Here is a 23,234-nt window from a genome sequence, read left to right on the forward strand (position 1 = left end):
CCTGGATTAGGTGGAATTGGGATTGCAAGGGTTTGGGTTGGAATCAGTGGGACTCCTAGAAAAGGGGATCTGGGGAACATTACCTGGAGTTGGGTTGACTTACCTACTGGTTGGCAGACAATTTCATCCTGGCTGAGGGAACACTGATGTAGGGGTGCTGCTGTTCTAGGGCTGGTGATCAGGAGCCTGGAGGCAGGGTGGGCAGACAGCAAGGCTGAGCCAGCTAAGGACTCCCTTCTCTGACCAGGCATGGTCTTCCTGTTCCAGGTCCACAGCCTCCCTGTCCATCTGGTGATGGAGAAGGCCCAGACCCCAGGAGAAACAGGCAGAGTCCTAGCCTAGACATCAGCCTCTGCATTACAGAGAAGGTATTTTCTCAGCCTCTACTTCTGTTCAGCTCTGGGCAAGAAATGGTTAGACGTAGCCCCTCTCTGCCTGCTGTCCACCCTGACAGAGTTTCTGGTGATAGGTAAAGACCCAGTTCTCTCTTGGGAACTAAGTTGGTGATAGGGATGGGGATGGGGGTAGAAGGAGCCAGGAAGCCACCAGCAACACAGTTGGTTCTTTGGGGGGCACTGCTGGCTTCCTGGTTACCACTCAAGGGTAGTATTCAGAGACAGCGTTTCCTGAGAAGAACATGCCAGTGCCCCTGTAGGTCAGTCAGCACTGGAGATGTAGGGGCCTGATGAAGCCATCCTCAGGAGATGTGATTCCTGGTTACATTTTTCCCCCACCCTAAGCAGACAGGGAGATGGCAGAGTCCAGTATCAGACTAAACCTTCTCACTTTCCATGTAGTCCAGGGGAAGGCTGGGTTTCCCTGAGACAGAGGGCGAGCACCTCAGGCTGAGGGCTGCAAGTCAGGGCTGGTGGGAAAGGGATCTGAGGAGGTGTGGCTTAGTAACAGTGATCCAACCCAGTTCAAAGTCTTCCTGTTGGGAGAAGTGGGAAACCATGGAGGACTTTATAAAGGGGAAGCACATGACTAGTCTGTGCTTTTGAAAGATCATGATATGCAGGGGACAGACTGAGAGCACAGGATGAGAAACAAAAGTGAGGTGCTGTCTCTACTTCCTCACCTCTTATCACAATACAAGGTTTTTATTATAAAATATATTCACAGATTTGCATGGTTTACAGAATAAGAAGTCTACATCTTTGCATGTGTCCCACCCCAGGTGAACCTACCAGGCTTACTTCTGCCTCTACTACACTTCTTGTCAAGGTTATCAGTATCTGGTGGATACTGTCCTCATCTTCCTTAACCTCTCAGCAGCCCAGGATGTAAGTGGCCCTCTCCTCTCTGATGCTCTTTCTTCCGATTTCCTTGCTCTCTCACTTCTCCTTCTGGAACTCCTTCACTGGCTTATTTGCCATCTGACCTCTAAATGTCACTTGTTCCTTGTCTTCCTAACCATCACACTCTCCATGGTGACCCTTCCCAGCCCATGGCTTCAGTGCTGAATCAATGCTCAAATTCACACTTTCACATCTGTGGCCTCAGCGTCCCTCCAGCAGACAGATGTTAGACCAGCCAGCTGTGGCTCTGTGAGCAGAATAATGGCTTCCCAGATGTCCACATCCTAGTCCCCAGAATTTGTCCATATGCTAGTCACCAGAACTTGTGGATAGGTTTCCTTTCACAGTGATGGGGACTTTGCAGACATGATTAAATTAAGGATCTTTGAGATGGGGACATGTGATTAAATTAAGGATCTTGAGATGGGAAGATGATCCTGGATTATCCAGGTGGACATGGCTAATAGTTCTACTATTAGCCCTTTTAAGAAGGAAGCAGGAAACTCAGAGTCAGAGAAAGATCTGAAGGGCAGTGGGCCGCAGCCCACCACCCCAGACATGGCGGCTCCACTGGGTGGTATGTTTTATTCCTTCCTCTGTCTTGTGGGTTAGTGAATGGTATCTTTTTTTGTGCCCCTTCCTGCATTGTATGCTCATGGGAAATAGGCATTACTGCTCTGGAATATATAGGAATATGTATTTTGTACCCACTTTGTGTATATATATTACTCATTTTGTTTGTGGACCTATGACCTGTGATGACTAGCCTGAGGCCAGCATATCTCCCCTTGGTTGGAGTGTGTAGATCAAAACTTAAAAGTTATCTTTTACTCATAAGGGTTTTAACTTGGTCATTTCATGCCATTTAGAAGCTCTGATTGGCAGCTTTAGATTTCTTGATTAAAAACGTAAATAAATGCCCAGTGTGATGGCACACACCTGTAATCCCAGTGGCTCAGGAGGCTGAGGTAGGAGGACTGCAAGTTCAAAGCCAGCCTCATCAAAAGCCAGGTGCCGGGGCTTGGATTGTGGCTTAGCGGTAGAGCACTCGCCTAGCACAGGCGGGACCCGGGTTCGATCCTCAGCACCACATAAAAATAAAGGCATTGTGTTGTGTCCATCTACACCTAAAAAATAAAAGTTTAAAAAAAAAAAAAAACCCAGGTGCTAAGCAACTCAGTGAGATCTTGTCTCTAAATAAAATACAAAATAGGGCTGGGAACATGGCTCAAGATCAGAAACTATTCTACTTGGTGCTTAATGAAAATGTTTTGAATGAATGTATATACAAGTTATTGTCATTTCTTTATATTAATTCAGAAGTTATCTGTCAAATAAATATTGATTTTTCAATATTGAAAAAAAAAAGGTCTGAATATGTGATATTACAGGATGTAAGGCGGACGAAAGGGACCATGAACCAAGGATATGGGTAGTGTCTAGAAGCTATACAAGGCAAGAAAACACTTCCTAAACCTTCCAGAGGGAATGTGGCCCTGTTGACATCTTGATTTTAGCCCATTAGGACCTGTGTCAGATTTATGACCTCCAGAACTAATTGACCCTCAATGGAACCTGCTAGTTCCCCTGTATCTGGATCCATACAGGCCACCAACTGCCTGAGACCAGCGCAGCCAAACTAGCAGGTTCCATTTAGAAAAATAAAGACTCACATATGCAGATTTTTGAAGATAACAGCTGGGATTGGGTGGAACACTGCTTTCTGATGGAAAAGCAGGTCTAAAGAATTATGCCAGCAATCTTTATTATATTTGTCTCATAGATTAAAGACTATGCAAGCATTATTCTTTGTATTCATGAAAGTTACAGAGTTAGCAACATTATGCAGTTTATTCCTCAGTTACATTTTACAGTTGCAATGTGCAATGTTAGGAGATTGTGCAGCTCTGAAGAAAGTCCACTGTTTAAAGTTACTGTTATGCAGGCAGGTTCAGGAGCAACAGAGCTGGTGAAACATTGTGGTTGTCTAGCAAAAGAGTTCCTTTATTCTCAGGAGTTGTGTGCCTGAGATCAAGGTCCAGGCTGATAAGACTGTAGAACAGGGCCTCCTCATGGAGGGCATTACCATAGAAACTAGGCATCCTGTACCTTTTCACAGAAACTTCCCCAGGCACCAAGCATGTCACAGCCATGAAATCATCAGGGACCTCAATTTCAGACACTGCTCTCCCATTCACTATCACCGCTCTCTACACCCACACACTTTTAAAAATGGTCAAAACCTCTAGCACAGCCCACAGGCTTTGCAGTCTAGACCCTCCCTGCCTTCCGGGCCTCCCCTGTCCCCTAGACAGCCTCTGGTCCTTTCCTGCCTCAGGCCCATTGCCTTGCTATTCCCTCTGCCCAGAACCTTCCACTCTTCACTAGTTTGGTTCTTTCTCATTCCTGTGCCTTGCTTAATGGTCTCTCCTCATAAATGTTTTCTCTAGCCAGCCCCACCTCACAGCCCTGTTAACTGCTACATTACCCCATTTTATTTCCTCCTCAGAACCTGTTGCCACCTAATCGTATCTGGTTTACTTGATTACCTGTTTATTCTGTGTTTCCCCACTAACCAGTGAGTTCCCTAAGGATTGTCTCTAACTCATTCACCTTGTAATTCCCAAGGCCTGACACAGAGCAGGGGCTCAGTAGATCTTTGTTGAATGACATGAATGACAGCCCAGGCAACAGCAGAGGGGGAGGAAGGCCAGGTGCAGCTGAGCCCCCAAATTAGGTCACCCTCAGCAGCCCTGCTGCTCTCCCCAGACTTCTCCCCAGCCTAAGCCTCAGCCCTGGCCCAGTACTTTTTCCCCTGCTCCCCACAACAGGTGGGTTCAGAACATGGGCCACATACAGCCCTGGACCAGTTGAGCTCTCTCCTCTTCAGGCCTTGGCCAAACTGTTTTCTCTGCCTTCCACTTCCTTCTCCTGCAGAAGAATTACCCAGACACCAGTTACTTAGGAAGCCCTCCTAAAAGAAGGTGAAACTTGATCCCCTCCAAGGCCAGTAGGTAGCCCTGACTACTAGCCTCCCTTCTCATTCCTGTCCTCTGTTCCCATTTAAACTGAGTTCCCAAGAGACTACCATGTACAGCTATGCAAGCTGCACACTGCAGATCCCAAAGATTGCCATTTCTATCACAGTCATTCAATAGCATGATTTGGGGCCCAGTCTGAGCTGCCTCTGCTCCCCATCCCATTTTTCCCCCATGACCAGTGATCCCCAGTGACTGATAAATCCACTAAACACTGACTGACCAGCAGTGACAGAGGATCAGCCATCCACTAACAGCTACAGGGACCCTATTCCATTGAGGGCTGGCTATAGCCCCGGCACCCCTTGTCTATCTCCTGCCTTCTTGCATATCTAACCTATCTTTCTTGGAGTCCATTTCCAAGTCTCTCGGGCAGGGGGGAGGCCTGCTCTATGTCCCACTCCATATCCCTTGCAGCAGCCGAAGCCCAGGGTGCTGCCAGCCCTGGTCTGTTATATTTTAGAGAGAAACAGTGTGAGGGAGTTGGTGGTAGGTGGTAAAATTTTGTTTAGGTAAAATTGACTTTTAGGTAAACATAGACTTTTAATTCATTTGGTAGTAGGGCAAGCACAGAAAAAAAAAACAGTGATCATCATGGGGAAAAGACGTGCAAAAGGCAGGATGAGGCAGCCTGTTTTATATGGCCCAACTGGCCAACCAGTGCATTTCCTGCCCGTGGTCTTGTGGACTATCATCTGTGGCAGGAACTCAGAAGTGCCTCTACCACATCCTCCTCCCCAGCATGTGAAACCCCGTGAGCCCCCTCTGCTTAAGTAGGTGTTCTGGGAGGTTTCCTGAGCCCCACTGAGTTCTCCCCCACCCCTGAGCAAGCTTTGAGCCCTCTGTACCAGGAACTTCAAACAGACATCCCTCATCTACATGGGCCTTTGGGGTTCTGGGGCAGGGAACATTCTGGGAAGGATCCACTGGAGTAGTAATAGGTGAACAGGAGATGGTCACAGATAACTTGGACTTTGATGCATTACAAACAGTTTGGAAAACTCAGTGCTGAATTAATGCATATCCATGGTCCAGCAATACTACTCATGGGCCCAATGAAAATAAGTACACCCATCCGTCAAATGGAAGTATGCAAGGAAACTACCCACATGCCCACCATTAGTACTGTTCACACAATGGAAAAATCTAGCAAAGGGTATGAGAGTTATAGCCACAGGCAATACCATGAATGAGATTCACAGACCTTATGCTGAGTGAGAGGAGCCAGACAGAGCACATATTGTATGCTTCATTTATATCAAGTTCAAAACCAGGCAGAACTAAACTACAGAGACAAGAGTCAGGAGGAGGCTACTATTGGCAGGGGATATGTCTCTAATTGACCATGGGGCTTCCAGAGGTTTCTACAGGCTGCTACAGTCCTTTAGGTCTGGACTTTACTTGCATAGGCAGCTTAGCAGGATGAGCTTGCATGCTTTTGATGTGTGCATTTTTTTTGCACATGGCATATGTCAATCAAATTTCACCTAAACAAAACACCGTAAACATAGGCTTTTAATTCATTTTCCCACAGCCCAAATCTCCCTGATAATCTTCTCACTATCCATCCCTGCTTAGTACCCTTCTAGCTCCTTCAAACCCTCTGTGCCTGGTGACAAAGCACCACCCACCTCTCCCATCAGATTCTCCTCACTCTCAGCCTCAGCCACATGAAGTTTTCTCAGTCCTTCATCTTGCTCAGGCTGTTCTTTTTGACTGAACTTTCCTTTTCCATCCTTTCTCACACAAACTTCTACTCATCTCCTGAGTTCTGTTGTACGTACTGAAGAACACAGCTGTCTCTATGTTCCTGGGTACCCTTGATGCCCCCACCAGAGCTGTCATTATCTTTGCCATTGTCCAACTTGTCTGTTTCCCTCAGGAGCCTGGTAGCCCCATGAGAACAGTGGCCATGTCTCCACTATCTCATCCCCCTATGCTGACCCTGAATATAGATCCTTGCTGAAGGAGTGAATAAATAAAAGAATGAATGGCACCTTCCTTTATCACCTAAACCTACTGATTAAATCCACCAAGCAAGCCTCAGGCCCAGCTCCAGGCTCAAGCCCAGCCCTTAACATCATAGTTTTATTATTATAGGAATGGAGGTTGGACCAGCATAGAAAAAGTTTAATTTATGGTAATGATTTTATGATTTATAAGCCATTCTTACCAAAATAGACATGGACTATTTTTAATTTTAATATTGATATTGCAGTTAAAGTTCTTGGTTATAAACAACAGAAACTCACTATTAACAACATAAGCAAGATTACACCAGACTGTTCACTGTACAAAGAAACTAGGGACCAGAAAGGGACCAAGCCTACCTGATTGTCAGGGTCATAGCCCATGTCCCAGGGCCTATGAGGCTGCTCTAGGAGCTTCTACTGCCCACTCAACCTCTACCAAGCAGAGCTGCTCTATTCTGCAGAACCCTGAGCGCCTCACATGGCTCTAGCCAAAATCTGTCTAGACCATAGGCTCGTATGAGCTAGGTTTAAAGCCAACACTTGACCAATGACTAGAAACTAAATGGTGAAAGTGGACAGAAAGAAGAAGCCTGGGGCTGGACCTAAGCCTGGCTTCATGGTAGGACAAGCACAGAAAAAACCAATAATCATTATGGGGAAAAAGAAAAGTGGGGGGAGGCAAGAAAGGACTGCTTTAAAAATAGATTAGAAAGACACAACAACAATATGAATCACAACCAGATCCTGCTTTAAAACAACACAGCTATAAAAGCCATTTTGGTGACAACAGGAAGCTTCTCTTAAATATAGATATAGTCCTACCCTAGCATACCATCATTATCACCACATAATAGAAGACATATTTGACCTATTTATGCCCTGCCAACATGTAAGCTCCCCAAGCCTTGGGGGTTTTGTTTGCTGTGCTCACTGCATCCCTCAGGCTTGGCACATTAGAAAGTGTCCAACAGATATTTGTTGAGTAAATGACTATTGCGTATTTAATTCCACAACCTGCCCTTTGTCATCTCACAGTATGTCTTGAGGTTGATCTACGTTAATCACCAAAGTACTAGTTTCACTCATTTAACCTGCTTTTAGAACTGCTTCACATAATACATATATTATTTTTCCATTTTCCCAGTGCTGAACCTGTCTAGTCTTTCACTATTACTAGCAATGTACAATCAACAATTTGTAAGAGCTGGGGGTCTAGCTGAGCAGTAGAACATTTACAAGGCCCTGGGTTCAATCTCCAGCACTCTGACCCTGTACACACACACACACACACACACACACAATGGGCTAGGGACATAGCTCAGTGGCAGAGCATGTACTTAGAATGTATGAGGCCCTGGGTTTAATTCCAAGAACCACATTAAAAATGTGTGTGTGTGTGTGTGTGTGTAAATTTTTTTTTAATGGGAGTGTCTCTAAGGTTGGTATCTGGGGTACAACTGCTGAGTCAAAGGCTACGTGCATCCCTGATTTTACCAGATATGGCAAAATTACTCTCCAAGGTGGTGAAACCAAGGTACACCCCCCTACAACCCTGTTTCACCACATCCTTACTGCACAGTGCTGTCAGATTTTTTTCTTGTCTTTTTTTCTGGTACTGGGGATTGAACCCAGGGAGCATTATCACTGAGTTACATCCCCAGTCCTATTATTATTTTATTTTGAGACAGGGTCTTTCCAAGTTGCAGAGGCTGGCTTCAAACTTTCAATCTTCCTGGCAGCCTCCCCAGTTGCTGGGATTATAGTAGAGATGTGACACTGGGTCCAGCACATCATAGCCTGCCTCTTAATCACTAGTTCTTGGGCCTCATAGTTTCAGTTTTTTCTTTTTTTTTTTTAAACTTTTTTTGGTGGCCTTCCAAATTTTCTATGTTGAGCACATGTTACTTTTTAATATACTAAATTGTCTATGTTGAACACATGTTGCTTTTATAAGAAACAAAAGAGCCATCATGAACTTTATTCTAAAATAGTTTTTAAGTTCCCCTCCCCCAAGCAGTGGAGCAGAAAGAGGACTGAAAGAGGAGAGGGATGGGGGCTCTATGGACTCTACAGACCAGCTGTGGGCCCAGGCTTCTCCTGCAACTTTTGTTTCTGCTGAGTATCTTTCCGAAAGTGAAGGGAGTTTCTGTCCAGACTACAGGGGTGAGGTGTTGACACCATCTTGGGATGCCTCTCAGGCTCCCCAGAAACCCACCAATCTTCACCCTTCTACTCACCAGGTCCGGTTGGTGCTAGGGTCTTGGTGCAGAAGGGAGCTGAGCACGAAATGTGAGTCTCCTTCAGCTGTGATCCAGGGCCGGGTCACATCCACATTGAAGGCCTCCAGGAGAACCTGGCCTATAGGGATAAGAGGAACATTTGATGAAGGAGTCTGGGCCTTTACCACCCATTATTTCATCAGATCCTGTGGTGTCATTATCCCCCCTTTCACAGATGAGAAAAGTGAGCCCCCTACCCCCATGTTTTTCCCCCCATGGGAGTAAGACTAGAGGAAGGTAGCATCTGACCAAGAGCCTCTGATCCCCTTTTATTTTTCCTTGTTTGAATCTTAATATGACAAATCAACCGTTAAAAGACATTTTAAGACAGGGAAATTTTTATGTGGCCAGCATATTAGATGATACCAAAGAATTATCATTAATTTTATTAGTTGATGAGAACACTATGTGTAAGAAAACATGCTCTTCTTCATAAATGCAGTGAGGGGTGAAATGACATTACTACATTTCATTTGTGATTTGCTCTAAAGTAATGCTCCTGAACCATTAATGTGTGAATGAATCATTTGAGAATCTCATTAAATTGAAGATTCTGACTGAGGAGGTCAGGGAGCAGGGCTGATATTCTGTTCTAAAAAGCTCATCAGTGACGCCAATGCTGCTACTGGTCCTCAGACCCCATTTTGAGTTGAAAGTTTTCAAAATATTTTGGAAAATGAAACAAAAAAAAGGAGATGGGGCAAAATAAATGCAGAAAGTATGGTGAAATGTTGATAATGGTGTCATCTAGGAGATGAATGTATTGGGTTTCTTACAGTTGTCTTGTTTGTGTTCACACAGGCTTAAGATTTTGTTACTGAAAAGCTTTTAAGGATTGGAGTGGCAATCTTTTAAAGGGTTCTGAGGGCTGGTCTGGATTTCTCATCACTCAATTTCCAGTTCCTCTCCCTGAGAAGAAATAAAGTAGTGAGAAGATAGAGGGGAAAACTCAGTTTCTCCTACATTCTCACTACTCAAAATACTTCTGTGACCCCAGATGCATGGGAGTTTTCCCATACACACCAAACAAAAGTCCCTCAGCAATGGATACCAACTGGATGACCTCTAATTTAGGTTAATTCTGATACCCTCTACTGGGAGACCATGTCAGATCCCACAAGATGAGGGCTCAGTTCCACAAGACTGTCCCACCCTCCACCATGCTTCTGATCCCAACAGTGAGCCCCAAGTTGTTTTTACCTGTGCTTCTGACCAACTGGATCTAAATCTGCATTCCATCACCCCCTCCTTGGGTTCAATTAATTTCCTAGAGTGGTTCACAGAACTCAGGGAAACAGGTAAATTTCTTGGTTTATCATAAAAGATATTATAAAACACATGGAGAAAGAGATGCATACAGCCAGGTATGGGGGAAGGGGTGTGGACCTCCCAAGCCCTCTCTAGTTGCACCACCACCAGGAACCTTCTTGTATTCCACTACCTGGAAGCTTTCTGAACCCTGTCCTTCTGGAGTTTATGACATGATTGATGACATCATCCGTCAGTGGTAGTCAACTTCACAACTTAGTCCCTCTCTCTCTTCTCGGGGATTGGAGGTAGGGCTGAAAGTCCCAATCCTCCAATCCTGCCTCCATCTTTCCCAAGAACAGCTCCAACCTGCTGCCTAGGGGCTGCCATCAGCCATGCATAGAAAGCCATGTATCACTTTGGAGAGTCCAAGGACTTTAGGATTTGTATGACAGGAAATGAGAAACAAAGACTAAATATATATTTGCCAATATCACAGTAGGCATCTATATTCTATTTCTTTTTCTTTATACTTCTACCTTGCCCAGAAAATTTTGTGCTGGCTCATAAAAATATATAATATGGTAAAATAAAAGTCACAATTATGGGGCAGGCAAAAAAAAAAGACAGAATAGAAATAGTGGTTTAAGAAAAGGAAAGAAGGGCTGGGGATGTGGCTCAAGCGGTAACGTGCTCGCCTGGCATGCGCGGGGCGCTGGGTTCGATCCTCAGCACCACATAAAAATAAAATAAAGATGTTGTGTCCACCGAAAACTAAAAAATAAATATTAAAAAAAAGAAAGAAAAGGAAAGAATCTGCCTAGTGCAGTGGCACACGCCCATAATCCCAGCAGCTTGGGAGACTGAGGCAGGAGGATCGCCAGTTCAAAGCCAGCCTCAGCATAAGCAAGGTGCTAAACAACTCAGTGAGACCCTTTCTCTAAATAAAATACAAAATAGGGCTGGGGATGTGGCTCAGTGGTGGAGTGCCCCTGCATTCAATCCCCAGTACCAAAACAAAAAAGAAACAAACAAAAAGAATCTAATCAGACAGGAAGGCGGTCAACTGACATCTTATATACATATCGACCAATGCTGGCACTTTCTGTGATGACCCCACTTTTTGCTGTAAACACAGCACTAGCACTCAAGAGAAGCTTAATAAAATTATTCATTGGATAAATTCATACATGAATGAAATAAGCTTTCTTGAAGCCAACATAAAGATGAAAACGATCAGTCAGCATCATTCACAGTGTCCACAAAATTGGAGAAAGAAATTGTTCTGGTGAAGCACAACTAGTCCTGTTATTCAAGCCAGAAAATATTTCCCTGGATTTCTTCTTAGTAAGAACACTGAACAGACCCCAAATCTCATTTCCCAGAGCTGCGATTCATGCTCTCCCTGCCATTGCCCCAAAGTAGAACATAACATACCTATTTGGGGGTCAGGGATACCTTTGAGAATCTGAGGCAAGCATCAGAGCCCTTCCCATCCCCTTATGTAGACCAAAGGGCTCAAGACATACCCCCCCAAGATATAACTGGAGGAGACAAGAAAGTGTCACCCCTAAATTTATTTCTTTGGCATAGTTTGAGCTGGTTATTCTGAAAAAAATTGAGGAGTAATTCCGAAAAGCTGTCCTGTTGTAAGAGAAATTTTATTCATAAAGGAAACCTAACTGGGTGTGGTGGCACACACCTGAAATCCCAAAAACCAGGAGGCTGAAGCAGGAGGACCTCAAGTTCAAGGCCTCAGTAACTTAGCAAGACTCTCAGCAATGCAGTAAGCCCTATCTCAAAAAATAATAAAAGGGCTGGGGATATAGCTCAGTGGTAAAATACCTCTGGGTTCAATCCCCAGTGTCTGTCTGTCTCTCTCTCTTTCTCACACACACACAAACACACACACACACACACACACACACACACACACACACACACACTAGTAATCTACAGGAAGAGATTACTTTCATTACCTGAAAGATATTATCTGTATACCAAGACGAACTTTATTCACTACTCAGTTCCTCCCGGACCCTCCCACAAAGCATGTCTCCACCCCCAAAATTCCTAAGCCCCTATTTCTTTCTGTAGCTCAGGATGCTACTCACCTGACACTGCTTCTGATCCTTTTTATCTGTTTTCTCTTGTTAAGCTGCCCTATGTCAGTTCAATTGGTAGCCCAAAGAACCCAGAAGGCTGAAGGGAAGTCATTCTTCCCTTGCCCAGTAAAATATCTTCCCTTAGCTGGAAGTGCTCTTCCCTCAGACTGCTTCCCCAGGTGGCTTCCTTCTCATTCTCATTGCTCACCTCCTGGCACAGGGCTTTCTTGCTTTCAAACTCCAGTGGGCCACTCTATTCCCCACAAGCACTGACCATTTACCATAATCTGGATTGACTTTGCTCTTCTCTTGTTTACTTATTATTTTGAGTGTCTCCTCCCCAGACAATGACTTCCACAAGGGCAAAGATGTGCAACTGCCTGGCTCACCGTGCTCTCCCAGGGCCTGGCTCAGTGGTCTACACTTGGTTGGCCTGGATGAGTGGACCCCTGAAACCTACTTGTAGACCCTCAGGGTTCCAGGCCAAGAACTCCCAGGTCAGGAAGAGGGTGGCACTGTCCTCCAGAGCTTAGAGGGAAGATGTCTGGTAGGGGTTGGGACAGTCTCCTTGGCCTCTTTCAGGTGGAGCACTGTGTTATATATGGGAATTCCCAGCTTGCTACAAGTGTGAGTGCAGGGCCTCCCCTGTTCCTTTACTGTCTACAACTGAGACCCGAATTGAGAATAGTCCAGTGTGTCACTTGGGCATCTGAGGCACCCCGCCTAGTGTATTCTCAGCCTGGCATGCTCTGGACCTGCTACCTGCACACTTCCTACCTCCTCTGCCCAAGCTGTTCCCTTCATCCACATGCCTTCCTCATCAGTCTCACCCCTCTGACAGCCTAGCCTTTGAGACCCTACTCAGCCAGCCAGGAGTAAGGAGCCAATGGTGACCCTAGCAGAGGAGCTCACTGGTCCCTGAGCCCAGTCAGCGACCTGTGGTGTTTCTGGCTCTCCTGTCTTGATCAGAGTGACTGTGATTAAATCTGTCTCCCATAAACCTGAATCATCCACCACAATCCCCAACTGTAGAGCCCAGCTGAGCACAGGGCCAGACCCAGAACAGCTGTCCTGAAAATGTCAAAATGGTCCAGATACTCATGTTCCACATCAACCACACCCTCATTTTTGCTGTGCTCAAGGGAGAGGTCTTGAAGGGGTGGGAATAGGGAAGAAATGAGCAGAGAGACAATCACAGCCATCCTCCCAGAGTACCTGCTATCTCCCAGGCACCTCACCATGCTACATGCTGAGGCTCAAAGAGGTTGAGCATCAGTAAATTAAATATTTGTATCTGGGGCCCAGGGTTGCCTGATTCCAAAGCTGGAAACATTGGGGAGTTGGTAAACAAAGTGAGCAGATCACAAAAGTGCCTGGAGGAGTTGGGCACTGCCCCTGCTGGGCTCAGGTTCCTGTTGCTCTGCCACTCACTGCTAGGATAGAGCCCTACCTTAGAGATGGTGACTAGGTTGGTAAGAACACTGTGGAGGAGAATGGCATGAGAACCTCTGCATGTGTGTGTGTGTGATGGTGGAGTCACCATATTTGCTGAACTTTCCCTGGTAACCATCTGGTGCCTATGTCTGCCCAGAGCCACTCACCCTGCTCCACCATAGGGCCCCTGACTTTTTGCTTGGGCTGCCCCTATGTCACGCAACCCTTTCCCTCACTCTTTCCACTGAGACTCAGAGAAAATAGCACAGGCCCTAGAGGTAGTTCAGTCCTGAGTTCAAATTCTTGCTCTGCATAGAGTCACTGAAGGACCTTGAGTTGTCACCTCACTTCAGTATCTGCCTCTGTAATCCAGGGCTGTGTGGAGGCCCAGCATGTGGATGCTGAGGGTATAGAACTGTAACCACAGGTGAGGGTCTGTCACAGCTTCACCCACGCTCCACCACAAGCCCCCTCACATGCTGTCAGGCAGGAGAGCACAGTTAAACCAGTGTCTGTCACCACACTACCCACAGGTCTGCTCTCCACGTGGGCCTGTTGAGTCAGACTAAGAGCCCCTCCATCCTGTCAGCCCCACTGCCTCTCCCTTTCCCCATTGCACTGAACATTTTTTTTTTTTTTACTTTTTGTGGTACTAGAAATTGAACTCAGGGGTGTTTTGCCACTGAGCTACTTCCCCTAGCCCTTTTCATTTTTTATTTTGAGAGAGGGCCTCAAACTGAGATCCTCCCGCCTCGGTCTCCTGAGTAGCTGGGATCACAGAAGTGTGTCACCATGCCTGGCTTGCTTTGAGCATTTTAAATACACATTTTTGCAGTACAGTGATCATTGATATTCCCAATAAACCAAAGCCCAGGGGACATGGTTTGCCCAAATCTATGCAATGAGCTGCATAGCTCATAGCTTCTAGAAGTGGAATTAGATTCGGGTGTCCTGACACCTGGCCCAGAATGCCTAGAAAGGCTTTGGGAGAAGATTACACCTCAGAACAATCTGCAGAGAGCCTGCCCAGGGGAGCCGCCCATGGACCACATCCTCAGTCCATTCCCTTGGTCTTTTTATCATCTTAACCTCAAACCTTAGTCACCTGAGGTCACTGGCTCCCTCGCCCTCCACAGGCTAGCTAGAAACAATAGCCACAGGTCTTGAGCAACATTGTGTGTGGGGCACTATGCTAAGCAACTGTTGCTGTTCCAGTTGTCCTCCTATTTCTCATGAGTGCCTCCTCCTCCTCATGCCTGCCATCCTCAGCACCTGTGGACTAGACGATGACTGTAGCCTTCTTGCTGGCTTCTCTGTATCCCCTTTCTTCTATACTCCACCTTCCATACAACATACAAATCTGTCAATGTATCCCTGAGTCACACAGACTGACTGAAGCAAGGTGACATTGTCACTACCCTGCTTGAGGCCTTCCATGGCTTCCTATTCCCTTTCCAGTGAAGTCCAAGCTTTCTCAGCCTAGCATTCTGGGCCCTCCACACTCCTTACCCCCATCACCATAGACCTCTCAGGACTGGCTGCCTGTGTGTCCCCATGAGCCCCATATACCCCACACATTATACAAACCCTACACACCCATGTACACCAATGCACACACACATACCCATATATACCCCATATACAGTAAAACATACCCCATACACACACCCTACCCTATGCACACCCAATATACATACAGCAAATACACTTCATATATATCCTTATACCCCATATACATTCCCATACAACCCCTACACCTCATATACCCCAAACACCACCCACACATCATATATGCTTTCCTATATATCCCCCACACATCTATACATTATACATTCACACATACCCTATACTCATTACCTGCACCCTATATACCCCATCTACAACATATATACCCCATACACAATATGTATTCCACACACAGCACACATACCTCATAACATTTCTTACCCCATATATATCCCCCCTACACTATCTGGCCCTCATACACCTCACATACACATGTACACCCCATACATTCCCTGTATACATTCTGTACACATCATGCATACCCCATACACACCATATATGTTATACACATCCCATACATACCCCATATGTACCAAATACACTCCATACATACCTCACATACCAAGCCAATTTCCCAGAGGGCTCCACAGGGCCCATATTCCACCTGGTGCTTCTAAAGCACTGCCCTTCTCTGACATTTTTCTTTTATTTCTTTCTTTCATTCCACCTCCACAATACTGAGGATTGAACCCGGGGTGCTCTACCCCTATCCCTTTTTATTTAAAAAAGTTATTTTGGGTACAGGGGTACTTCACCACTGAACCACATCCCCCACCCTTTTTAACATTTTATTTAGAGACAGGATCTTGGCTGAGTTGGTAAGTGCCTCATTATGTTGCTGAGGCTGGCTTTGAACTCTCAATCTTCCTGCCTCAGCCTCCCAAGCTGCTGGGACTACAGGCATGTGCCACTGCTCCAGGCTCTTATTTTTTGCCACTGCTTCAGGCTCTTGTTTTTCGATAGGGTCTTGCAACATTAATAAGGTAGTCCTCCTGCTTTAGCCTCCATAGTCACTGGTCACCATGCCTCGCTCTTCTTCTTGGTTTGGGCTGTCCTCACCCCCACACCTGAAATGGCCTGACCCCTCCCCATCAAGTCCTGGGGGCACCCTTGTTAAGTCTTCTGATGGAGCTAGAGAGGTTATTGTGTGTGCTATCTTTTCATTACACAGGAGAGGGACAATTCCCTTATCACCAGGTCCAAGATGTTCTGATCTTGGAGTGGGACAGACACAAGAACATACAGTCTTCTGGTCCCACACAAACCTCACCCTCCATCTTCCACACACCCAGGTTTCCATCCCCGGTCTTTTCTCAAACCAGAAAGCCCCTTGTTTTTACCAGACTACTTGCTAACGACCTCCCCAGCCTCCAGGGCCAGCTGAAACCACAGTTCTCCATGAGGACCAAGGCTTTCTCTCACACAGTTGTTTATTTATTTTTTTGTTTTTTTTTTTTTTTTTGGTCCTATGGATTGAACCCAGGACTTTGTGTATGCAAGGCAAGCACTCTATCAACTGAGCTATATCCCCACTCTCTCTCACCAACTTGTACACAGATTCAGGGCTATGCCAGGCAGAGCCAGGTCTCTCCCCTCTGCCCCCTGGGCAGAGCAACAGGCCTCAGCCTGAGCTGGTGTCAGACCAGAGCAGGCCCTAGACTCTGGTTCCTTTTTCTTCACCCCCATGGTTTCGTAGGTCAATAGCACAGTTCCTTCTTCACACGATGAGGGAAGTAGACTTAAGTTCTGAGACCTTGGAGGGAGAAGTGAGTTGCTGTGGCCACAGAATGAGTAAGGGCTGAGGAGTGACCTGGGGTCTTCGGGGGGCCACATGGAAGCAGGGTACGCTGGGGCTGGGGACTCAGGTGTGGGTGGCTCCAGGTTTCAGGGTGTCTGTTTATTTGTGCCTCTTTCCAAACCTTTAGATAATTTATCTCATCTGCTCCCAAGAGTGACTAGAAGAGGACATTGCCACAGCAGGTGGCCTGGAAAGGGTAGAAGGTCAGAGCCAGGCCAGAAATAGTTCTGGATTTGCTTCAGCCCAGGCCAGCCAGGCACAGAATTTGGGGGTGGGCCTGAATTCATGGCCTGAGGGGTTCTTCCCATCCTCCCTGGTACCTCCCTGCTTCCTCTCCAGATTCTTTCCAGCCATCAAGACTCTCAGAACCAGTCTCGCCTTCTCTGGGAAGCCCCCCAAGACTTGTTTATCCCCAGATCTCAGGGCCTCACAGCATATAGCAGGACTGTCACAGCATCATTTATCCCACTCAGACTGAGTGGCTGCAGCCCTGCTCTCACCCATCCCACAGTGCAGATAAGCTGTAGGCTAAGAGGTCTTAGTGCTGCCAGTCTTCTCCTCTTGTTCTCTGCTGTCCAACAATGTGGGACGTGCCTAGGCCTCAGAAGGGGTTTGACAAATGGTACCTGTTGGTGAAGATTCTTAAGTGACGGTGGTTGTCTGAGGAGCAACAGGAGACAGATGATTAGGAGCCCAGAGTGAAGATGCCAGGGTTAGCATCCCAGGCCATGGGAATATTCTGGAGCTCAGAGACTACTGGGGCCTGGGCTTGAGCCCTGTCTCATTGGTGTTTCTTGCTACCCTGGACAGTCACTGTCCTGTTCTGGGCCTTCATCACGTCCTCCATACTAGATGAAGGTGAACCAGAGTCTAGTCTAAATATCTCCAGATATTCTTGGTGATAGAGCATCAAAGCCATAAGAAAGGTGAATCTGCTCCATACCCTGTATATAACAAAAATAAAGACAAGTCTAAACCATGCAATACGAAAAAGGCAGTTTGGGCTGGGATTGTGGCTCAGTGGCAGAGCACTTGCCTCGTAAGTATGAGGCACTGGGTTCAATGCTCAGCACCACATGAAAATATATAAATAAATAAAGGTATTGTGTCCATCTACAACTAAAATAATATTAAAAAGAAAAAGGAAGTTCAACAAAGGTTTGATCTTTCCATAATGACTACTCTGATGCTTTGAAATATCAAATATCAAAATTTGTTCCAAAATGAGGCTGGGGCTATAGCTCAATGGTACAGCACTCGTCTAACATGTGTGAGATACTGGGTTTGAATCTCAGCACCACACATAAACAAAATAAAGGTACACCAACAACTAAAAAAATATTTTAAAAAAAAATTTGTTCCAAATGTATGTTTGCTGGTGCTACAGCAAAGCAGAGCATGCTCTGGTCTGTTTCTTGGGTGATCTGGCCCATGGAGGATGTTAATCCTCTAAGCTCAACTTAGCTTTCAGACACTGACATTCACTGGCTGGCCTGGCCTGTTCCAGGGAGAATGCAGGCTCCTAGGAGCCTTTGCACTACCATGCCTGAGGTCCACCTAATTTTTCTGCCAAGCTTTCGACCAGGTGAAGATCCCAGGTCTGCTGGACCACTAGTGAGGATCACTTTTCTTACCTAAACAGCCTCCAAGGGCTCCCTGACCATGCTGTCCTATCCCCAGGGACTCGTGGGCAGACTCGGGACTTGGCTTGCCTAAAGTATCTTTCTTGAGAGGTTTTATTGTTTTTAGAGACATGGTCTGGCTGGCTTTGAACTCCTGGGCTCAAGTAATCCTAAGAGCAGTATAAAGGCCCCTAGGAATCTACATTCTCCCCAAAAAAGGCCAGGCTAGCCAGTGAGCTAGGACTATGGGTGCACACAAGCACAACCAGACTGTGAGGAATTTAAAGACCAGAATGGGACCCCCAAGTAGCAGAAGTGCCTCCCTACCGCCACCCACACACCACAAGAACAGGAAGCAGTCTCTTGCTTCCTAACACACTCACCCCAGTCTCTTGGTGCTTATATTCCCATAGGGTCTTCACCTTCAACAGCAAAAGCTTTGTTCTGTAACATTAGGGTGCTTGGCTGGGTGGAGCTGGGCTTCTGCCCTTTGATCAACTAATCTGGCAAAGACCTAAGGACCTGCCCTGAGTGGGTGCCCTGGAAAGAGGAGACTGGCTGGAGATGGAACTGGGTGACAGAACGCTGGAATCCAGAGCCACAAGCTATCAACATGGTCGAAGCAAAGCACCATAGGTCCTTCTCAACAAGCCCGGAGATTTGACCCATCAAGTGAGAGCGCATCCCTGGGGAAACTCCTGCTTTCTCTAACACTGGCCCTGAGCCCCCAAACAAAAGGCTACATGCTGTAGACATCAAGCTGGAGATGAGGCATGGGATGAGACTGACTTACTGGTCATGCAGAGCAGAGCGTGGAAGAGCCACATTCTAGCTGGAGCAGAGGCAGGTGCATTCAAGCTGAGCAGTTGAGTAGGGAGCTAGAGATGGGCCAGGCCAGGCACTCAGCTTCCCCTCCTTAGCTGAGGCTGGGAGGCGGGGACAGAGGTGCACACACAGAAGCAAGGACCCACAGGCAGATAGGCACTTACAAAGAGCCACAGTCACTCCTACATGTGCACAGTCAGCCGTATGGTTTCCTCAGCAGCTGTGGGCTGGGTCCCAGGAGCTTAGAGACAACTGTCCTCCCACTCCCTCACTCACGCTTACACCCCACTTTCTTGGAATGGTGAGCAGAGGTTTGACTGGGGTAGTGGTTCTGGATGTTCTTGGCAGAGGAGGTGCAGGAGCAATAACAATCCAGTCCATTGTCTGTTGTCTGTATCATCCACGTGAGTTCCCAGCCTGTCCTGCCTCAAAATCTACCACCAGACAGCTCAGCTCACTCCCAGCCCAGGGTCTTTAGTGGCAGTTGTCTCAGCAACTGGGACAGGGATTCCCCTCCCCAAGGAAGTGCCCCCACTGTTAGAAACTGGGCTCCTGTGCCTGCCCCTGCACTCAAGGGCTGGGGCTACAAGGGGCCAGGTGAGTAGAAAGACCCCATGCACCAGCTGACACCACTGCTCCATCCAATTGCCTAGAATTAAAAAAAAAAAAAATCTGGCTAAGTCACCCTGATACTAAAACTAGTTTCACAGGGCTCTGGGCTGTCAGTCTAGCACAAAAGTGTTTCAGTACACCTCTGACCCATCCCAGCCTTCCAGAAACCAAATTACTAATAGCTTCCAATCATATTTAAGGGCCAACTTCACCTTTTGTCAAATTTGCCCCTGTGAAAGTCTATCAGGGAAGGAGGCCTCTCCACACCACAGCTCCTCAAGCTTCAGGAAGTGCAGGGAGCATAGTCCAACTTAACTCTGTGCAGAGGTGGAACTGCTCTGGACTGCACTGTTCAACTCAGTAGCCATTGGCTACATGTGGCTACTGAACCCTTAAAATGTCATCAGAGCAACCCAGGGATTGAATTTTATATTGTACTTATTCTTTTTCTTTTTTGGTACCAGGAATTGAACTCATAGGTTCTTCACCACTGAACCACATCCTCAGCCCTTTTTTATATTTTATTTAGAGATAGGGTCTTGCTGTGTTGTTTAGGGTCTTGCTAAGTTGCTGAGGCTGGCTTTGAAATCTTCCTGCCTCAGCCTCCTGAGCCGCTCAGATTACACGCATGAGCCATTATGCCCGGCTTGTACTTAACACTTAAGTTAAATTCAGAAAGACAGGGTTGTCTCTCATCTATTATAGGAATGTCTGCAGCCCAGATAGTACTTTGAAATGTTAGTGTATTAACAAAGTAGGCAATGGTGTTGACTTAATGACTACATGAAAATCAATTTTATTTTCTCATATTGAAACCTTGTTTGGCCACTGTTTTGTGAAGATTCAATGACACTTCAAATGTTTTTGCACTGTCTGCTTTGGTCTGATAAAATACTTGACTAGATCCTCCATGTGTATCACTCAGCAGAGAAGCTAAAAAGCTGAAAAAAGCAAAGCTTCAGGTCTGAGGATCTAATCTGCCAGCCAGGTCAAAATGCAGATCATCCTAAGGTTGCTTAACCTTGTCACAGGTTGCGTTGAGGCCTGCAACCCGCAGCCCACCTTCCCATCATTCCAGGGCTCAGTGACTTTCCTTTCCCCAATTCATCCTGAGTTCCAGTGGCACTTAGTAGAGCCACACAGGAACTCTTCTTCCCAGCAATGGCCCAGAAGGAAAGGGAGTATCCCCAAATCAGAGCAGAACCTTTGGTAGGCAGGGCTAGAAACCATGGCTGCAGCTTATTCAAGACTTCCGCAAAACTTCGTGTTTGGAGTGTGATCTTTGGAGCACCTCAGGAGTCCAGGTAATGATGACTGATGCTGGAAAGGAAGCAGGGCCATTTTCTGCATCTTTGTAGGCCTCTAGAATGCTGACTCATCTTGCATCCATCCAAGATATAAGTATCCAGGCTTGTGAGTGCCTCCAGGCACAAGAACACAGGGGGTCCCTTCAGCCTACCTGATGGAAATACTTTCCCACAAACCCAAACTTAAGGTCCTCAAGTTGGGACCAGGCTTTGTCCCTCCCTCACAGCATGCAATACAAGGTTGTGTGTTCAGCAAATACATATTTATACAAAAGAAAAGGGAAAGTGGTTTCCTAACTCATTTTACTTTAAATGAATGTTAAGGGACCAACTGAAAGGATATTCTACATCAATTTGACTGTAATCTTCAAAACAAATCAATGTCAAGAAAGACAAAAAAAGGCTAAGGAACTTCTCCAGTTTAAAGGAAACAAGAGAGGATTACTAAAAGCAGGAAAGTCCTCCATGCTGAATTGGACCCTGGACCAGAAAAAATAAAATATTTTTTAAAGTACATTATTGGGCCAGCTGACAAAACTGAGGGATGAACTACATAGAAATAAGTAGCTCTCATATAGGCCAGAAATTACATATTTCCTGAATTTGGTAACTATGCTATGGATATGTGAGGAAATGCCTTTGTTCTCAGGAAACATACACTAAAAAACTCTGTATGGATGAAGGGGCATGATGTATGCAAATAACTCTTAAATAGTTCATGGCTCAGAGAGAAGGGAAAGAAAAAAAAGGAGCCCAGAGGATGAGGAAGGAAAGAATGAATAGTAAAATGTGGCAAAATGTTCTGTTGCCCTTGACACTCTATTATTCTGAAATTATTTCATAATAAAAAGCTCTTTAAAATAATCCAGGGATGGAAGTATGCAGCATGAGGTGGACCCACACTGTCTTGAAAGTGGAAGGGGTTGGTCCCCCAGCCTGTCCCTAGCCTCCAGACACAGGAAAAGGTTCTAAACAGGGCTGGGGTTGTGGCTCAGTTGGTAGCGCACTTGCCTAGAACATATGAGGCACTGGGTTCGGTTCTCAGCACCACATAAAATAAATTAATAAATAAAGGTCCATCAACAATTAAAAAAAAAAAAGGTTCTAGACACCCACCTGGATTCTGAGTCCTAGGAAGCTGGAAGAATAAATTTATTAAGGGTGCAAGGGAGTCGGGGGCAGAGCAATGGTACTCACCACCACTCACTGAATGCTCAGTAGGGAGCACTGAACTCAGGGCCAAGGCCTTTCAGGTAAGCCCTCTTCCGAGGGTACCCCAATTTCACAGATGAGGATGCCAACTCCCAGAGAGAAGTTATGTACTTTGCCAAATGCCACATGATTAGTAAGTGGCTGAAGTGGAAATCAAAGAGGTCTGTCTCCTTCAGAACCAGGACACTAAACCATTATAAACCTCCTGACTTCAAATACACGTGTTTTGAACTTAAAAAAAAAAAAAAAAAAATTAGGAATTATGGGGCCAGGGCTGGGGCTCAGCGGTAACGCACTTGCCTGGCATGTGTGAGGCACTGGGTTCACTTCTCAGCACCGCATATAAATAAATAAAAAATAAAGGTCTATCAACAACTAAATTAAAACAAAACAATAGGGACTAGCCCAGCACAGTGGTACATGCTTTTAATCCCAGGGACTCAAGAGGCTGAGTCAGAGGAGGATCTCAAATTCAAGGCTAGCCTCATCAATTTAGCAAAACTTAGTCTCAAAATAAAAAGCACTGGGAATGTAATTCCTCTGATTTTAATCCCCCATTACCAAAAAGAGCGGGGAGGCTCATTCCACAAATATAGATTGGCATCATTACATCACTGGGTGCAGTAAATTGAATAGCATTCTCTTCCAAATTAATACACTGAAGCTCTAACCCCAAACATAGCTCTATTTGGAGACATGTCTTTTAGGAGATAATTAAGGTTACCTGAGGTGAGAAAAGTGGAGCCCAGTCCTAGTCCAATAAAATCAGTGGCATTTTAAGGGTCACATGCACACTCAAAGGAAAGGCCCATGAGCTAGGAAACCAGGAAGGCCCTCACCATGAGGCACCCTGAGCTCACTTTCCCAACCTCCAGATCTAACAGAAAATAAATATTTGTTGTTTAAACCATGCAGTC

The 23,234-nt window shown here is 46.0% G+C and overlaps 1 protein-coding gene across 2 annotated transcripts in view; it reads right to left on the reverse strand.

The window, feature by feature from the left end:
• Positions 1-23,234, reverse strand: part of Itgae (integrin subunit alpha E) — a 66,590-nt gene that overhangs the window by 36,574 nt on the left and 6,782 nt on the right. Inside the window, exons 1-3 of one of the 2 annotated variants that reach the window (XM_046447046.2) lie at positions 19,155-21,248; positions 8,547-8,667; positions 104-186 (exon numbers count right to left, since the gene is read on the reverse strand). In XM_046447046.2, the coding sequence (XP_046303002.1) occupies positions 104-186; positions 8,547-8,667; positions 19,155-19,188 (238 nt within the window). In that variant the 5' untranslated portion in view covers positions 19,189-21,248. Of the gene's footprint in view, positions 1-103; positions 187-8,546; positions 8,668-19,154; positions 21,249-23,234 lie in introns of those variants that run through there. The other variant, XM_046447045.2, reaches the window with a different exon arrangement.

The sequence above is a fragment of the Marmota monax genome, unplaced genomic scaffold (assembly GCF_021218885.2).
Source record: "Marmota monax isolate L192 unplaced genomic scaffold, Marmota_monax_Labrador192_F-V1.1 WCK01_AAM20220418_F8-fsc00472, whole genome shotgun sequence".
In the NCBI taxonomy this organism is placed as follows: Eukaryota; Metazoa; Chordata; class Mammalia; order Rodentia; family Sciuridae; genus Marmota; species Marmota monax.